We start from the raw sequence: 17,245 nt of genomic DNA, 5'->3' as shown, positions 1-17,245 counted from the left end.
GAGATCATTTATTAATATAAAATGATGCCATGACAGTTACACAGGGTGTTATTTATTTATCTTTTCTTTCTTTGTGAACCAGGAGTGTTCACCTTGAGTGTTCGATCACATGCTGAAGACCGCCACCCAGTGACGTCTCACACTGGAACGGCACTGGTAAAACCACCAGCTCTAAGCTTGGATATCTGATGACACTCGGGACGCTCTGCTAACCACCGATTCTCCACCCACTGAGGGCTTTTGGTGAGCGTGAGGCGAAGAGCAGGGCATCAAGTGCTTTTTCTTGTTTCTGCGACCTGTTCCCGAGCCGAGGCCAGACTGGGTGAGGAGACAAACCTTCTCCAGTCTGTCCATGTCTGCTCTTGCCATCAGTAGCTCACGTTATTGCTAATCACAGGTCTCAGAGCTACTTATAATAATGAAGATAATCCGTTACATCCTTAGAAGCAGCAATGCAATTTCTGATGTCAACTTTTTAAATATCCCTTTTTTTATTACGTATTATTGTAACAAGATTAGCGTTATCTCATTACTCACTTAGCTTAAACAAGTTAAAAACATGCACTTTGGTTGGAGTGACTGCAATAAAGCAAAGCTGGCTGTTTTGAAGTAATTAACAGCTGTGTGAGATGGTGAGAGATGTGTTGCCCCCTTATCCTGGAGCCTCAGAGGCCAGGGGAAGATTAGAGCTCTGATCTCATTCCCAGCACTTGTTTGGAGTCTGTCAGGAAGAGAAATGCCAGCATTAGAGAGGTAGCGCCACACTCCTGATATGATGAAATAAGGAGAAAAAGGGAAAGGGAAAAAGATGGAGGGATGGACAGAAAGGACCCTGCCCTTCTCTGAAGTGTCAGTAGCTTGTTTATTCTATTTTTCATCATAGCTGCTGGGGCAAAGATTCCCATTTTTCCTTTTATTTTTCCCCCCCCACCTCCTAACAAAAACCACTGCTCTCATTTTTTATAGGTCTTGCAAACTCTCATGCCCCAGTGAAAATTACATTGTGAAACGGTAGAAATTTCAGGGCTGCCTGTGCTCTCCGCTGTCCCTCTGAGCTTTCAAACAGTCAACAGACTGTGAAGAATAAATAATAAAAAACTATTGATTATTTTGATGACTGCAAGATTCAATTAGGTATTAATTTTGCCCTCCAGTGGACCTATCAAGCAACTCAAAGGAGAGGAGCTAGGAGGTGGAGGTTGGGGGGGTGGACCCACATGCATGCAGAGTGCGGCCAAGCTCAGACAGAGGGGAAAATGTGTTTACCTCGGCGGGCCGAGAGGTGCATTGATGCGCAGTGTCCCACATTTAAGTGCTGCACAAATGAAGCCCTGATGACTAGTGACATTGTTACCGGGGATATGAGTATTGACCAGTCGGCTCACGTTTTTTTAACGACAGCCTAAACTACCCCTATTGATTAACATTTTCATAGATTATCATGTGTCATATCAAAGAGGGCAGATTCTCGTGATGAGCACATTAAAAAGGCCCCTCTGGGTAGGAATTCATTGACCACCCTAATAGACGTTGTGGGGGTTGCTGATGGGTGCAGGGGGCGAGATAAGGCTCACCCTTCTTTTTCTTTTTTTCCTTTTCTGCGCCTGTATGAGCCGCATGGTCACCTGTCCTTTGCTCAGACGTATTTAGGTTGTACTCGATTCATAAATAAGAAAGAAGGCCGTAGTCCTGCTGCTCCGTGTCTGCGCCTCAGAGCCTGAGGTGGGATGAACGCTGTCTGAGGAGCTTTCCAGTGCGAAGACACAAGGAGGAAGGGACAGAGAGGGAGGGAGAGTGTGTGTGTGTGTGTGTGTGTGTGAACAAGCGAGGGAGAGAGAGGGAGGGAGGAGGTGACATCTCCAGGGTTTGTCTTAGGAAGCTACCTCAGGCTTGAACCTGTGGTGGCCATTCAAATGCAGGAAGGTTGAGGAGGCTGCTTCTGGTTCAGTAGAAAGCATGCAATAGCCAGTCCCTGTGCTGTGGTGGTTTTAGCAGGTTTTAGCTGCTGCTTTGACTCTTTTCAACATTTGGACTTTCATTAAACACTTTTTCCCATCTTTTCTGCTGGAGCTTTGTCTTGGTAAGAGAAGTTTTTCCTTTTTAAGAAAGTTTTCCATAAAATGAAAACAAAAAACAGACTTAAATAGGCGCAAGTGCTGCTGCTAAATTATGTATTTTTAGCACACTGTGTATTTTCCTCAGTTTAGGCTAATACTTTAATCGCGTCACGTTGATGCTTCTCATTCTTGTTTTGAAGTGTTGACAAAAGAAAAAGAAAAGATAATAATTGGGATAAAAATTTGGGAACATCGGCGACTTCATCTCTTGTTTAGATCAGGCCTTAAGTTCACGTTGTCCCACTCTGCTGCGCGGTGTCACCCTTAATCTCATCTGTTGTCGCAAACTATGTGAAAATTGATATAATCAGCGGTGTGTACTGTCGCTCATATGTTCCTTTTAGATGTAGAATTAGATTTATTTCATTTATTTATCAGCGCACAGTCCATGGACCTCTTTGTAGACTGCTGTCAGCTTAGTGTTTGCTGAAGATGAGGCACATGTCAGGTAGTAATGAGCCCTTGGAGATGGATGTATCACTGTTTTAGGACTGCAGGGTATAATGGCAAAGCCACGCGATCCGTAACAGTTCTTCACCAGGCAGCAGCCGGCAGTATCAGCGGGGTAGCACCAGCCTCAGATAAAAGAGAGAGCTGGAGAGGGAGGGAGCAGGAGAGAGAGGGAGAGTGATGAGTGAGCCATAGAAAGGAGAAGCTGGGTAGAGAGAGAGTGAGTAGAGGCATAGAGAAGGAGCCGGTGAGGGTGAGACCACGAAGCACATCTAACCAGGGGCATTTTCTCTTTTTTTCCCCCCCCCTCTCCTCCCTGTTTCCCACCTGGGCTTTCAGCTCCCTCCAGGATCCGATGATTACAGGGCAGCTGAGCAAGCCGCTGCTCTCCCTGCGCAGCGACATGAGCGTGGCAGAACTCCGGGCGGACGACAAAGCGGCCACCCCAGACAGCGATCTGAACGACGAGCCCCTGCTCCTGCCCTCCGAGGCCACGGACAGAGAGGGCACTCCCAACAAGCTTTACGGTAAGTCAACTTACACCTCACGTCCGTCCGTTCTCCTCCACAAAGCTGCTGGATGAGGTCTGGGTGAGAACTGGTACAAGCAGAGCGCTTCCAGTGCTGGGACAGGTGTCAGCAGCGGCAAACTAAGTGCAGCAACGAGCAAGTGCTTAGATTTGTTAATGGTTAAATTAGTGTTAATAGAATTCATTCACCTACAGACTTCAGAAAATGTGCACAAGTATTTAAGCTGCAGTATATTTTTATTTTATTGCATGTTAGTCCTGAATAAGTTATGATTGGAGGGAAAAAGTATTTAATATTGTTGTGTATTTTATGAAAGCAGCATTTTATGGGTCTCTTCTATTATAAAGTCAATTAAAAAGTTGATCTCAAACTGACTAATTTTTTCCAGTTAGAATATTTTTTGCTTTCACTCCAACTTCACATCTCTGAGAGTGTCTGATAATGTAATACAGTTCATCTTTAATCTAAATGGAGAAACTCTTGATTATTTATAATTTAAACAATGATGAATTTTATGCAACTGATCCTAATTATAACATGCATTCTTCCCAAAATTATTGTATTAATTCTTAGCACATCACATATAAAATCTAGCATCTGCATAATTGCTGAGACCTCTATTTTTTTTAATGCTGCTTGTTTTTAGTCTAGAAGTTGGGAATTGTGTTCAAAATTAGACAATTTCTCAGTCAGCATGCTCATTATTTCTGCAGTTATCTCATTAATTGAGTGTTGAGACTGTTTGGGCTGTGTTTAGATAAGTGTGTGCTTTTTAAAAAAAAACTCAATCACCAAGCCTCGTCATAAATCAATAAGCATAATGACAGAAATAATCATTTTAGCTAGTTTTCTAATTATAATTTGTAATGAAAAAATGAAAATTAGCTCTAAACGTTTGTTTTTCATCATTGCTTTTATTATCTGAATATTTGAAGATCTATTATTATTTTTTCTGTCACACAGAGGCAAATTGAGATTACAGAATTCAATGAGAATTATGTACTTTTATCCATATTTGTGAGTTTTATCCATCTTCACATATTAAATTATTATATTATGGAGTTTATTTATTCTGCTTGATTCTTTTTTTTGCAAAAGACCTTTTAAAATATTCTAGAAAGACATCTGAAGGATTTAAAAAGCTGATTATGTCATCATCTTAGCATTTGACCTTTTTATCTTTATTTTAATATTAGTTTATTATATTCTTTCTTTTTCCTTTTTCTTGATGTGGAAGAAAGCAAGTGACAAAATTCTCCTCTAATGGCTTCAGATGTTGGCACTGAATATGTATTCAAACTTCTCCTCAGCTTTTGATGGTCTGGAAGTTAGGCTGTCTCTGTATTTGTGGAAGTGGGTTTTGTGTGTGAGTGATTTTGATATGTAATTGCTTTTTCTGGTGCAGTAAACAGTGCAACTTTTTTTAATAAGAGGCGTTAATATGTTGAATATGTGCGTCTCTATCTGAATGTGTGTGTGTGAGTGTTGGAGGGGGGTGTGGAAGAAAGTATAGCAGCATGCCTATAGAGTGATGTGGCCAAATATTTGTGAATGAAGCAAAATATGAATTTAGAGGAGGGCGAGCCAAATTTTACTCTCAGACCCAATCTGAGAGAGTTCGGTTGTCTTTTAAATCCTTATTTCAAGAATAACCCGAGGCTAGTCTTCTAAACAAGGACTGCGTTCTGCAGGATTTGTCTCAAAAGTGTTGCAATTTGGTTTAATAAGCATCAAGTTTCTCCTTTTTTCTTCCTTTCTGATCAGTTCTGAGTCCTCTCACTGCTTTTTATTTGTCTTTTTCTCTCACGTGTGTACACCAAAATATAAGCAGATGCATTGCTAGTTTTTTTTTTTTAGATATTTATTTGATGCTATTAATTTGCTTTGTTAATGGAGCAAATGCTTAGAAAAACATGCATAGATCCAGTAATTCCGGGAGCACTGCTTGATGTTTGCTGACGGTCTGTCATCATCGGACATGTGTCTAGTCGGAGCCGCTCTTCTTTAACTTGTGAATTTCGAGGAGACGTTTCCTCTCTGCCCGGTGGCAGAGCCCTGGGCTGTGCCAGCAGCAGGTTGAGTTTGGGAACCGCTGCCCACACGACCTGTCAGGGAATGGCGAGGAGAAGTGGCGTAGTCATGTCCTCTGCTGTGAGGGAGAAAGTGGAAAGAGTGGGGGTGAGGGTAGGGGTGAGGGGTTGGAGAGGAAGAAGAGAATCAGCATCTTTCTTTCTTGAAACGCTTCAGGACTGAAAAGGAAAGGCATGGTGTGGTGGTAATTTATGCTCCTGCAAATGTAACTTTTTGGTATTTTTTAGTTTTTAAGTAATTCTTTTTTGGTATTTGCCATTAAGATTCATAACAACATCTCTGATGCTTCTCCCAAGTCATCTTAGTCTAACACGTGTGCCCAGAAAGGTTTAAATAAACTAGACTGTTTAACTTAATTCCTTAAAAGGTGACAAATTTGACCAATTTTGAGTGGATGAATAGTTTAAAGAGAGAAAGATCTTCACCAGTAATTAACAACTACAGCTTTTGTTGTCATTATGAGCTACATTTGCTTATACCCGTGTTTGCAGGGAACTCTCGTGGCTGCAGAGAGATTGTATTATGTATTATGTATTATGATTATAAATGCTCCAACCTTGAGACAGGCCTTTAAACTCAGCCTTATATTTTCCAATGCTTTTCTTTATGTGTTTCAACTCTGTGTGGCGAGGAAGCGAGATAATGGCATACTTTCATTCCTCACATTCACAAGAAGAAAATACGACTTTGTTCTGTTTTACGCCTCTTATTTTGAAAAAATCCCTGGCAGAATTGCTCCAGTTTTTTGATTGACAGACGTGCACGAATAGACGGCGCACTAATAGTTTCAAGGGAATGTAAATCATGTTGAGACTTCATTTGTTCCCCTGTAATTTAACCGAGTCTTTCGATTCATGATTCAAACAGTTTGAAATATAGTGACAGACTCCAGGTTATACAAGATGTTTTTTTTTGTTTGTTTGCTGTTTTTTGGGGGGGTGGGGGTGGGGGGAGGACTGTTGATAGCAAACAGCTTTTGCTGAGTATCAATATTAATGAGCGTCTGCACTGAGATGTGGTTACATGTGCCATTTATGTGTTTTTATATTTGTAAGGACGACAAAAAGCTAACTTTTCTTTCCCGTAGGCCTCGTGTATGACTTTTTCATTGTAGCCTTAATAGTGTTTAAAAGAGTTTGTGCCAGAAGAAGTCAGGGGGAGACAATGACAGTAGCGGTCATGTTTGTCTACAGTAAATTGTCCATCTTCTACACCCACCACATGCTTACTGCAGTTGTGAAAGGGTCGTTCTCCTCCTAAAAGCTTGCCTGTGCAAATAGTCTTCCACTTCAGGTAACAGGGGCTATGAGGCACCACAAACATCCTGCTGCCTTGTATTTATTCCAAGTAGAAGTGGACATTAGGTGGGAAAGCTGTGGTTAGTAGGGCAAGCAATCTTTTTTTTTTTTCCAGAGGACGAGATGGTGTTGGATGCGTACAGTTTCTGTCTTCTCTTCTCAAGCAAATCTCCCCCTTTCAGACATCAACAGACAAGATAATAAGACACTCAGAGCACAATTCGGTATTATATTCAGCAACCAAAGGCTCATCTCTTGTCAGTTTGCATTTACTCTCCCAAGGATGTGACGCTTCTATCATCATGCTGTCAAAGAGAGCCAGGCTGGAACGACAGGAGCACTCATTTCATACACTTACTGTCTACATGAAATGGTCTGCACTTATACGGATTCTGGCAAAATGGTGGAACATTTTCACAAAGGTCACCTAGAGGCACGCCCCCCTCCCCAAAAGAACAAAACAAATCTTCATTGATTCCCAGCGCTGGAGGTCATTCGGAACAGAAAGTCCAACCCGAACGGTACGTCTGCTGTAACGCTCCAGCGTGCTGTTGGGTGTTTTCGTTCCCATCTATAATCAGATTGGACTCTGGATTACTGATGCTAATTTCATCTGGACTAAAGTCCGACCACTAGTGGACTTTTGAAAAATGTGATTTTCATAGAAACATTTCTTTAAATGTATATTGAGAAAGGAAAATCATAGTATACTTCAGTATACTTTAGTTAGACAGTGGCATTGTTGGATAACTAGAATCAGCAAATCTGTGATAAATCACTTGGGCTCTATTCTGTACAGTTTAACACTTATACTCAAAAACATCAACCAAAACAAAACAGTCTCAGCTAACTGAAAGAGGTCCAATCTGCTCGATTAACAACACTGGTCATCATAACTGAGGGTAACCTTCTTATGTTAAAAAAGACTTTAATAAGGTCAGTGTGAAGCAGCCTATAGTCAAGTGTTGATCCCAGCAAGGGATGATTTAGGAATAATCCCAAACTAGAGTAGGGAATTCACATCCAGCTTGGTTATGGTTGCAGCTGTTGCTGCTACTTGCAGACACAGGAAACACAGGAAGTTGTTACTTTGTCTTATAAAACATACTGAACGGTGCCATTTCTGATATGTTCACTTTTAAAGTAAAAAGGAAGAACATCGTAATTTCTCCTTGAGATGTTTTCCCATTCTAGTCGCTGAGCTGTAATTTGGACGCCTATTTCCAAAAATAACATTTACACTTTAAAAAAAAATGAAGCCAAACTCGAAGCTTCTTTGACAGGGCGTCAAGTCAGGTAGGAGGCAAATATGAGTAAACATTTAGTAAATGCAATGAAATTAAATTAAGCATGAAAATATTTTAAAAAGGATGTTTTTCTTCCGGAACACTTTTTCTGCTTATTTACAGCATCACAGGTAAACATATCGATTTGATGTAATTTCATTTTAACTACTTTTTAAAGAATTTTAATGTATCTGTTATCTCCAAGAAACTCAAAGAAAGCATCTCACAGTTCTCTGATTCATGTTTTCCATCCATAGAGCCCCTCAGACAAATCTAATTTGAATCCAGGAAAGAAATCATATCCACTGATTATTGATTTGTGTCATTACAGATATTGTAGTACTCCTATTTTAATCACATTTTGCAAACCAAAGGTTTCATCAGATTTTCTCTTTAACCTTTTCATGATGTTAGCTTCACATATTTTGAGTTTGACGATATTTTACCCCAAATTCATAATTTTACTTGATTGTTAAATGCTTGTAATTGTCACTGAAATTGAAGTTGGCATTTTGAAATGTATTTTAGGTCCTTTTGATGGAAAAGTGTTTCTCAGTGTAGTGGACATGTGAAAATATGACAATTAAAACGAATAAATAGCGAGCAGAGGTGAATCCTCTTCAAGAATTCTTAGAAAACAACCCAGAATAATGTTTTCAACTGGATTTGTAGATTGGGCCTTGTTTCTCTGAATGCTTCCATACTTGGTGATAGATATATTTTGCAGCTATGAGACAAAACAACTGTGTTGTGTAAAAAAATCTCTTTCATGCACACATATAATCACACAAAGGGGCGTGCACAAGCGCACACTGCTCGAGGCACGGGTTCTTATTATTTTTGTGTAATCAGCTTAGCGAGCGGGATGCATGATGTGAAAGGCAGCTTGCTGATGCAGAGAGCCTCGCAACGTTGTGTGGTGAGGTTAAGTAATAAAGTGGCGCAAACCCGCCGTTGAATGGGCCACGCTGAGTAAATAAGAGTGGATAAAGGAGGCCGACAGGGAACAAGTCTCTCCCCGGGAGGTGGATCTCATTATGGGGATTTCAGCTGTCTGCGCAAACTCTAAAACAAGCTTAATGCATGCCTGTAAAGCAGGTGTAATACATTGGCTAATGTGCCCGCAGAGCCCGTGGCTAGCGCAACACAATCAGTGCATGGCGAGGAGGACAGGGAGGGAGGATGAGCGCAAGGCGGACTTCTTGTTTTTGCTACGAGCAGCAGCAAAGGTCATCACGTTTCTGATGCTTGTTTATGCAGAAATGACTTTGAGCAAAATGTAGAACTTCAAAATATCTGCCAGTTTAATTCTTCCCCATTCTTTGTTGGCTTAAAGTTGAGAAGATTGACTAGATTACAAGATCTATAGGTGGGCATCTGGGGAGAAAACAAATTGAATTTGAGTATGCATTTATTTTAGTTATCCACGTTCTTTAAGTTGGCAAATAATTTTCAAAAAAACAAAACAAACCATGCATGTGTTGCATCCACTCCATAACCAATATCTCTAAGCCTTTCATGTAGAGCTAACAAAGAGGCATCACATCTCCTGGCACGGACACGGTTTGTGTTGTTGAGATGTAATTGAAGCTGCAAGGGTCACATTTTCGGAATAGAAATTACAGTCTTGTCTTTGACTTGTGTGGCGTGAACTAGAGATGCATCCCAGAGCCCCTGTGTCCTTCACAAGCCTTTATTATTTATAACGCTCGCTCTTTGAGCAATGACCAGTACTAATGCATAACCTTCTGTCCTTCTGGCTGATTCGCTTCCTTTGAAACCAAAGATTGAGGCAGGAGAAGTGGGTGTATGGTGGATGAGGCAGGGGTGTGGGCGGGCGAAGGGGAGAGCTAGTATAGGGCAGTGGAGATCCAGGCTATCGAGAAGTTATTATGTTTTTTTTCCTTTATATCTGAGGATGAGGAATAACACTGTGATGCTTCTTTCCTCCAGAACAGAGTTATGGACTTCAAAGCAATACTATTTCCTGACGTCCCTCCTTCCACTATTTGTCTGCTCCACCAGAATAATGTGCTGGGAGTGGTGGGCTGGGGTGGGGTGCCTTTTAGCTGTATGATTATTTGCTTGTTTCCACCTGTACCCACTCAGCTCTGTAAATATGGCCACAACAGGGCAATACAGTAAGAACTAATACTTTGGCCAGATAAACTCATTTCTAGATAAACTCCGTGTAGCTCAGGTTCAGTGGAGGTAAGATATACTTTTGTGCAGCCCGTATCACCTGATGTTATCCTGTGGTGATTGAGCCTGTGCTGCAGCGCTGCTGTGATCCATTGTTATTATACCTCTATGACAGAAGAAACGGGTGAGGAGTGGGGGAGGAGGAGAGGAGGCATTGAGGGGCAAGGGGTAGAAAGTGGGACATAGGCAGCATTAGCGCCAGATAGCCTGGGGGGCCGAGGCTGATGTGTCAGGCATGACATGTGGGTGTCTAGCCCCCCACACGTGCACACACAACTCATACACACCACGCTGGATTGGGCTCGCACCCCACCGGCTACTTCTATATGTCCTGCAGTTTACCAGATGCAGGTTTAAAAAAACAAAAGCCTCCTCTTAACCCGATCGTAGTGTGAAGATACAAGTTTGAAGCTCTTTAAGTGGGATGCATCAAAGTTTTTGTTATTTACTGCCCTCAGTTTACTTTAAAGTCAAAGACAAGGCTGCAGCTAAAAGTTGCTTCCAGTTGCTAATTTATTGGTGTAAAATCATCAGCAAATAGTAAAAAAGGAGTCATCACAGAAATTAAGGTTTAAATCTCTTGTTTTGTTCAACCAGTGACTTAAAATCCAGATTTATTCGTTTCACATGATAAAAAAAACAAAGAGAAGCTGAAATAGTTCGCAATAAACAGCTCAAGTCTCTATTTATTTATTGCAATTTTTTTGCTTTAAAATGTTTTTAGCTTTACTTTAAGAGCTGTAGGTTTACTATGTGGGTTTGTCTATAAAAACAAAGTAGAGTGGTATGATACTGAGTGCAAGGAAGGCCTTTTTTCATCACTGGCTTGCAGGCTGCAGGCGGGAGAATCCTATTTACAGCAAATATCATTTAAGTAATTTAAGAGGAGGAGCAATAGTGAAGCAGGCATCTCCTAAAAGGCTTACAGCTCTCTAAGACTAGTCTTCATCGCAGCGTCCCTCCTTTACTGATGGCCTTAAAAGGATGAAGAATAATTTAGATTGTTATTTGCCTCTTTCAACCCTGAGCTAATCAGGTTGACATTGCTTTGGGAATGAGGAGGACGCTCCATAACAGATGTGCTCATGTGCAAAGTGTCCCAAGTCCCCTGTGAGGATGCAACACAAAAGCCCTCTTTTCCCCTTCTTTTTCTTCTCCTCCTCCTCTTCCCTTCTCCTGCTTCCTCTCGTCATCACACCATCTCTCCTTCTTGACCTTTGAAATGGGCATTGCCTCTTCTCACCAATTTACCTCCCTCTGGTCCCTCTTGTGCTTGTGCCGCTTCCATCCCCACTCCAGCATCAAGGAAGAGACAGGTAAGAGCCGAAGCAGAGCACTCTCATGTCAGAGAGCCTTTTGGTGAAGACCTGTGGCCATGAGTGAGAGCGTAAGTGTTGGCGCACATGACCCTCGCTGCTTTAAGCATTGTTTACATGCATATTCCTCACCCGTTCATCACAAACTGCAGGCTTTCTTCTACAAACTGAAGTGCACTGTTTTCTGTTGTTTTCATACATAACCTGTCGCCTTCGTTTTTCATCCACTTCCTCTTTGTCTGTCCTTTGAGATCTTCCTCATCTGCTTCTGGCTTAAACATGGCCTCAGAACAAGTCGCAGAACTGCTGAGGTGTAAAATCCTTTCTGTTTGGCACCACCTCCGACGTAATTCCCTAACTCCATAATTCCACTTTGTGCCAGAATAACGAATGAGGTAGATTTTTTTTCTCCCCTGTAAGGTCTCCGCCCTTGCGCGATGAGGAATCAGGCTTTAATGCGGGAGGCCCGGAGAGATTGCCGTGGCCTCTTCTCCCTCTTGCCCCTCGCTGTGCTCTTAATTAAGGAAATGACAGCTCTCCTAGCGGCAGCAGTAGCCATAATGTAGCTAATAGTGTTACCGGCAGACACTCAAAAGTCAGTCCCTGGTGATTTTCTATCCCCAGAAACACTATTGACCTATCCCTTGCAGCTTCTCCACCCCAGCCTCTAAACAGAGTATTACTTCCCTGCAGGTCCAGAGGGAGCCATCTGACTAAGAGCACCTGGAGTTATTGGCAGAAGATTATGCCCTGTGTTATTGTTGAGGGCTTTGGTGGGAGTAATGAAACACTGAGCTAAATCACTGGTGATTTTGGCTCTCTTGCATTCTACAAGGAGTTAAGTAAATCACTATAAAGCTCGCACTGCATATTACAGGCTGCTCTCTTCTATAAAGCACTGTGCCTTGGGTGTAACATTACTTTTTAGACTTTATTCCACGCTGCTTGAGATAGAAAAATGAAAGTGAAATGGTCTGTCTCTCTCGGCTCTCAGCGCAATGCCACATCAACTTTCCAAGTGGTATTAACAAAATCAATGGTCAAACAATCTGGGACAATTGGTTGTGTATTGATGGAATTAAACCTTGTGTATGATGTGGCTTGTTGTCTATTCGCGCTCATCCTTTACGCTCCGACAGCCCGCATATCCCCGTCCAACATAAATGCTCCAAGTCAGCAGCGCAACACACTTTTGATGATGAAAACCGTATTATAGTGTCGCGTGTTGTCGCAGCGCCGCAGCAGCTCCGCTCAGCAAACAATTAAGGACATAATTAACTTTTAATCTTCACTCTTTTTTTTTTTTTTTTTTTTTTTAAATGTGAAATTATTTTCCATGGATTAGATTTCAGTGGAAAAATGATTGACAACATCTTAATAGCAAACACACGCACTCAGCCAGACATTTTCAAAAGGACCATTATAAAAATGGGGGCCGGCTATTCATTCTGAAGAGCCTGAATCGTTACCGGGCCTCTCGTACATTTGACAACTTACATAATGCATTTCCACTAAAATAGCTTAAGTGTTAAAGCTTCTTTTATGGGCAAAAATTGATTCATAAATGCACTGAGGCGAAAGCTAACGTGAACAGCTTTCAATAACACCCACTTTATACAGACTGTCAATGTGTGAAGTGGTTGCATTAGACAAGGTGGCGTGCTGATTGCTTTATGAAATCCAGGCTAATTGTTTTGTGGTGCAGTCCTTGGGGCTCGCTGCATTAAGACAGGCCGAATGAAGTCAAATAAATATAGCTCTTTGCCCCCCTGCCACCCTCCCTCCCTCAGCACCCACGTAGCCCTGAGAGGCCTTCTGCCTTGTGTGGCATTGAAAGTCACTCTCCAGTGGCCACTTTGGTGATCAATGAGAGAGAATTTATATAGTGGTGGATATTGGCAATATTTCCATGGCATAACTCACATCCAGCTGCACTCAGTGCTCTGTAAGAAACATAATTATTCCGCTTACATTTTTTTAAAAGAGCGAATTTGCTCTGATGTTCCCGTCATGTCACCGTCAGAAAGAGTTTGAATTTAATAAAGACTGCTTCGTGTAAGCAGTCAAGGCCACGAAGCCATGCATGTATGTACATTTGTGGGCTAAAGGGTGCTTTTGTTCCTCCAGATGAAGCTGTATTTTAAAGGCACTTTGCGCAGTTACAACGGCAATTAAAGCTGCTTAGGAATTCATAAAGTAAAAAAGGAGATGTACCCTGAATGTCCTAGATAAATGTAAAGCTATGCTGAATGCACGACGCTTGTTCTTTCATCCGTTTGTCCTCTTCTTTCATCTCTCCTCACATCAATACATCCATTCATTCCATTTTATCCATTGTGTGACCTGTGTATAATCACGGCATCAAAGGTGTTTCTTTTCAGTAAAGGTTTGATCGAGATATACTCTATTTTTCCTCTTCTGTATGCAGCATTAGTCTCCATCTGGAAATACATTTAAGAATCATTCACGTTGGACAAGAAGATTTTTTAAATTTATTTATTTATTTATTTTAGGGAAAGAAAAGCCAAACGTGTACGTGAGATTTTAGTAATAAAGAAGAATTGAAGATTGACTCCCCGGGTATTTCTTCTGTCAGCTATTTAATTTAGTTAAAGAAATTACACAAATCCTTTGGGGGGAGATGTGCATGTGTATTTATTTATTATCGATTTCTTCCCCAGCGATAAACATGTTAACGTTACAGATATTTGCAAGGGGGATGAAGCTTTCTAAGTTATTGTGAAATGATGCAATGAAAGGCATCAACGAATCGTTATTCATTAAGTCTCCCGCACTGTTTATCAGATAGAATCTATTATTCACAACCAGTATCTTAACTACAGTCATCAGCCCCACTCTCTGGAGCTTATAGGTGATTTTATAAAGTGTTGTTCTTTCATTATTAGATGAATATCCTCATTTTGCTAATTGACTTTGTTATGATGGTAATTGGATAATTCACTGGCGGAGAAGTTGCTCAGTAGCACTACTGGGTGTGTTATTGTTATCACAGCGTGGCAGCTGCATTTAGAGAATTGCTTTGAGATGCTTGGAAAGTTTGAGTTGCAGTAAATGAAAATAAGACCGTTTCAAGTCTAGAGGAAGGAAAATTGCTTTCATTTGATAAGGTTCAAACTGAGAATTAACTGCTTGGAGACAATACAGCTAATGACATCCAGTGCAACAATTTATGGTCCTGTAATATTTATTCTCTGCTTTTCCAAATAAATAACAGCAGATTATGACGGCTTTTGTAGTATCTCTGCTTTTTATTGACTGTAATACAGCCACAAAGTATTTCCTGTATGTTCAGACTGATCTTAATTCCAGATACTGAGTGCACAGGGTGGGGCCGGGCACGGCATGATCTGTAATGGGTGAAATAATTGGTGAAAAGAGACTGGCTTGTCAAAAAAGCCACTGCGTCGCGAGGTTGATAAGCGAGAGGATGTGGACCTTTATCGGGAAGCAGGGCCAGCCAGCCAGAGGTAGAAACCAGCTAGAAAAGCAGGCTCCCCCTTGGGCTTTCACATCAACCATCAAATGCTTGAGGTTCATTTGTTGGGTCATGCCATTCACCAATTATTTGGATTTTATGCAAAGATGAAATGATTTTAGTTGGCGGAGGAGAGTTTTAAAATGTACTGCATAAATATACTTGACAGGCAATAAGATCTTGCTGGCAAGGCTATTGAATAGTACGTTTTGTATGAGGCTTTTATAAAAGTACTAGAAACCACTGCATGCCCAGTATATTTAACAAAAAACGAAAGGCCGTGAATAAAAAGACACAATGCATCAGGGATGTGTTCTTTATTTAAAAGCTGTGATATTCCATTGAAGAAAATCAATTTTTGGAGTGGAAATGTGATTAATTTTTTTTTTTTCAATTCATTGCCGACATTGTGCAGTTTAGCAAGGTTTTGTGGCCTTCAAAACCATTTCCACATGATTGGTTTGATTTCATCTACCGTTATATTAAGGGGAAGACTTGTTTTATGAGGAATAAAGTGCATTTAAAGAGATGTGTTAACTTTTTGGGAGGCCTTTTGTATCTTACATTCAAAACATGGTCGGGTTTATTAAATTCCACATGACATGTAACCTCTTTTTGTGTACATCTGAAATAAGTAAGTCAGTTTTATTGTGCCTGTAAATTTACTTGGTAACTATGAGTAATAGAAGTATGAAAACCTTTCAATTTTAAAGCTCATCAAAAAAACAGGAACATTTTAGTCTATTGAGAGTCTACAAAAAAAAGTATTTTTCTTTCTTTCCACCACAGGTTGTCCAGTCCAGTAGCATTGCAACATATTCAACACATAGTTCAGCTTTCAGATGTTGGTTAAATTATGCAGACACACAGCTCTTAAGTCTGTTTAAGGATCAGCAGAATAGCAAGACTCATTCAGTTTTCTCATAACAAACAACAGCTGCTAGCAGGGCAATATCAGAATATCAGATTTTCTCTTGTAGCCAAAAGACTGCATGAAAACAACATTTTCCTCAGATGAGTCACCTTTAATGTTGTTTATTGTCTATTTGCTTTCATTTCTGCAAGTGATTCACACTCATAATACGAGTGTAGGGAGAGATATAACAGTGCATAACAGCAATAATTATCATAACTGTATTGTTAACATCAAATCACCATTTAATTTTCTAATATCATGGTTATTGTCACTTCTGGTATAACACAAGCCCGCTGACTGATGCCTGTCCAGAGAAATATGACACATTTGTGGACAAATTGACAAAGTGTCTACGACCCTCAAAGTTAAACGGTCTCTTTTGGGGTGGAGATACAAGTTTTATATTGTCTAGCCAATAAAAAGAGGCAAAACTGGAAGTGACAGATTTTAAAATGTTTAGATTTTCTTTGGGAGAGGATTAGATGCTCAGGTTAAGTGTTTTGGAGACAAAGTTAGAGACAGAGGATTCATGGATGTAGGGAAGGAGTACATGCAGAGAGTTGATGTGACCGAAGGCGATGCTTGGGATATAGAGAGATGGAGGCAAAGGGAAAGGGAGCAGCCAAATGAAGAAGAAGATCCAATGAGATGTCAAGATGAAGAAAAATATCATTTTCACAGGAAACATGAAGCAGGTGGTCAATGTTTGGTTTGCGGGGCTCTAAATGACCTTCAAACCAGCCAGCTAGCAAAACCTGGTTGCTTTGGAAGCATGGTAGCTGTCTCTCATGGTACCATGGCTGCTGGCTCGGTCCAGGATTTGTTCAAAAAACAGCAGTTTACCCGCAACATCCTGAGTGCAAATGAAATATATAAAATCAAAAGTTTATTTATTCAAAAGATTATTCTTTAAGAAAAATATACTTCCATATACTTCCAGATTCCATATTTTTGGCATAAATATGTTTTTGAGTGTAGAAAAATAAAGTACTGCTTATACAAAGTAAATATTTTCTTCATGCTCAGCATATAATTGTAAGCACAAGACTGGATTTTATTATGAATTAGCCACAAAACTTAAAATGCATAGCGTTAGCGAGCACTTACACCTAAGTTCATCCAAAAAGAAAACATCAAACATAACATCAACATTATCTTTTTTTGTATTTCTCCACTGTGGACAATGTGAAATATTGCAGGAAGTGACACAGCCACAGTGCAACAAAGGGCAATTATTGCCACACGTCTTTATTTTTTAAAAAAAGACACCGTCTTTGACATAATGTGACATATTTGTGACTAAAAATAAGCAGCTGTCAGTTCACGGTGAAGCTTTTTCAGGCCTTTATTTAGAAAAATCAGACTTGAAAAGAAGTGAGCCATTTCGCCTCATTGAGATAGGGTGGGTACAGTTGTTCAGATCTAATGAGAAACCTAAGCAGACATCAGTTTTGAATCAAATATTGCTGAACCCTAACTGATGCATGATAGCATGAGGCATCTAGTTTGTCCCAAAAGTGTCTGCTTCAACTCAAAAAGATGA

General features: G+C 40.6%; 1 protein-coding gene across 2 annotated transcripts in view; it reads left to right on the top strand.

Annotated features, from left to right (window-relative positions):
* The window catches only part of pou6f2 (POU class 6 homeobox 2), a 78,967-nt gene that overhangs the window by 4,630 nt on the left and 57,092 nt on the right, over positions 1–17,245 (top strand). Inside the window, exons 1-2 of one of the 2 annotated variants that reach the window (XM_085286920.1) lie at positions 1,958–2,080; positions 2,907–3,094. In XM_085286920.1, coding sequence (XP_085143046.1) covers positions 2,923–3,094 — 172 coding nt within the window. In that variant the 5' untranslated portion in view covers positions 1,958–2,080; positions 2,907–2,922. Of the gene's footprint in view, positions 1–1,957; positions 2,081–2,906; positions 3,095–17,245 lie in introns of those variants that run through there. The other variant, XM_085286919.1, reaches the window with a different exon arrangement.

The sequence above is a fragment of the Mchenga conophoros genome, linkage group LG9, assembly GCF_057382185.1.
Source record: "Mchenga conophoros isolate Kocher_MC1m ecotype Shallow Benthic linkage group LG9, M_conophoros_male_GT1.1, whole genome shotgun sequence".
Classification (NCBI taxonomy): Eukaryota; Metazoa; Chordata; class Actinopteri; order Cichliformes; family Cichlidae; genus Mchenga; species Mchenga conophoros.
This window is presented reverse-complemented; position numbering and strand designations above follow the sequence as displayed.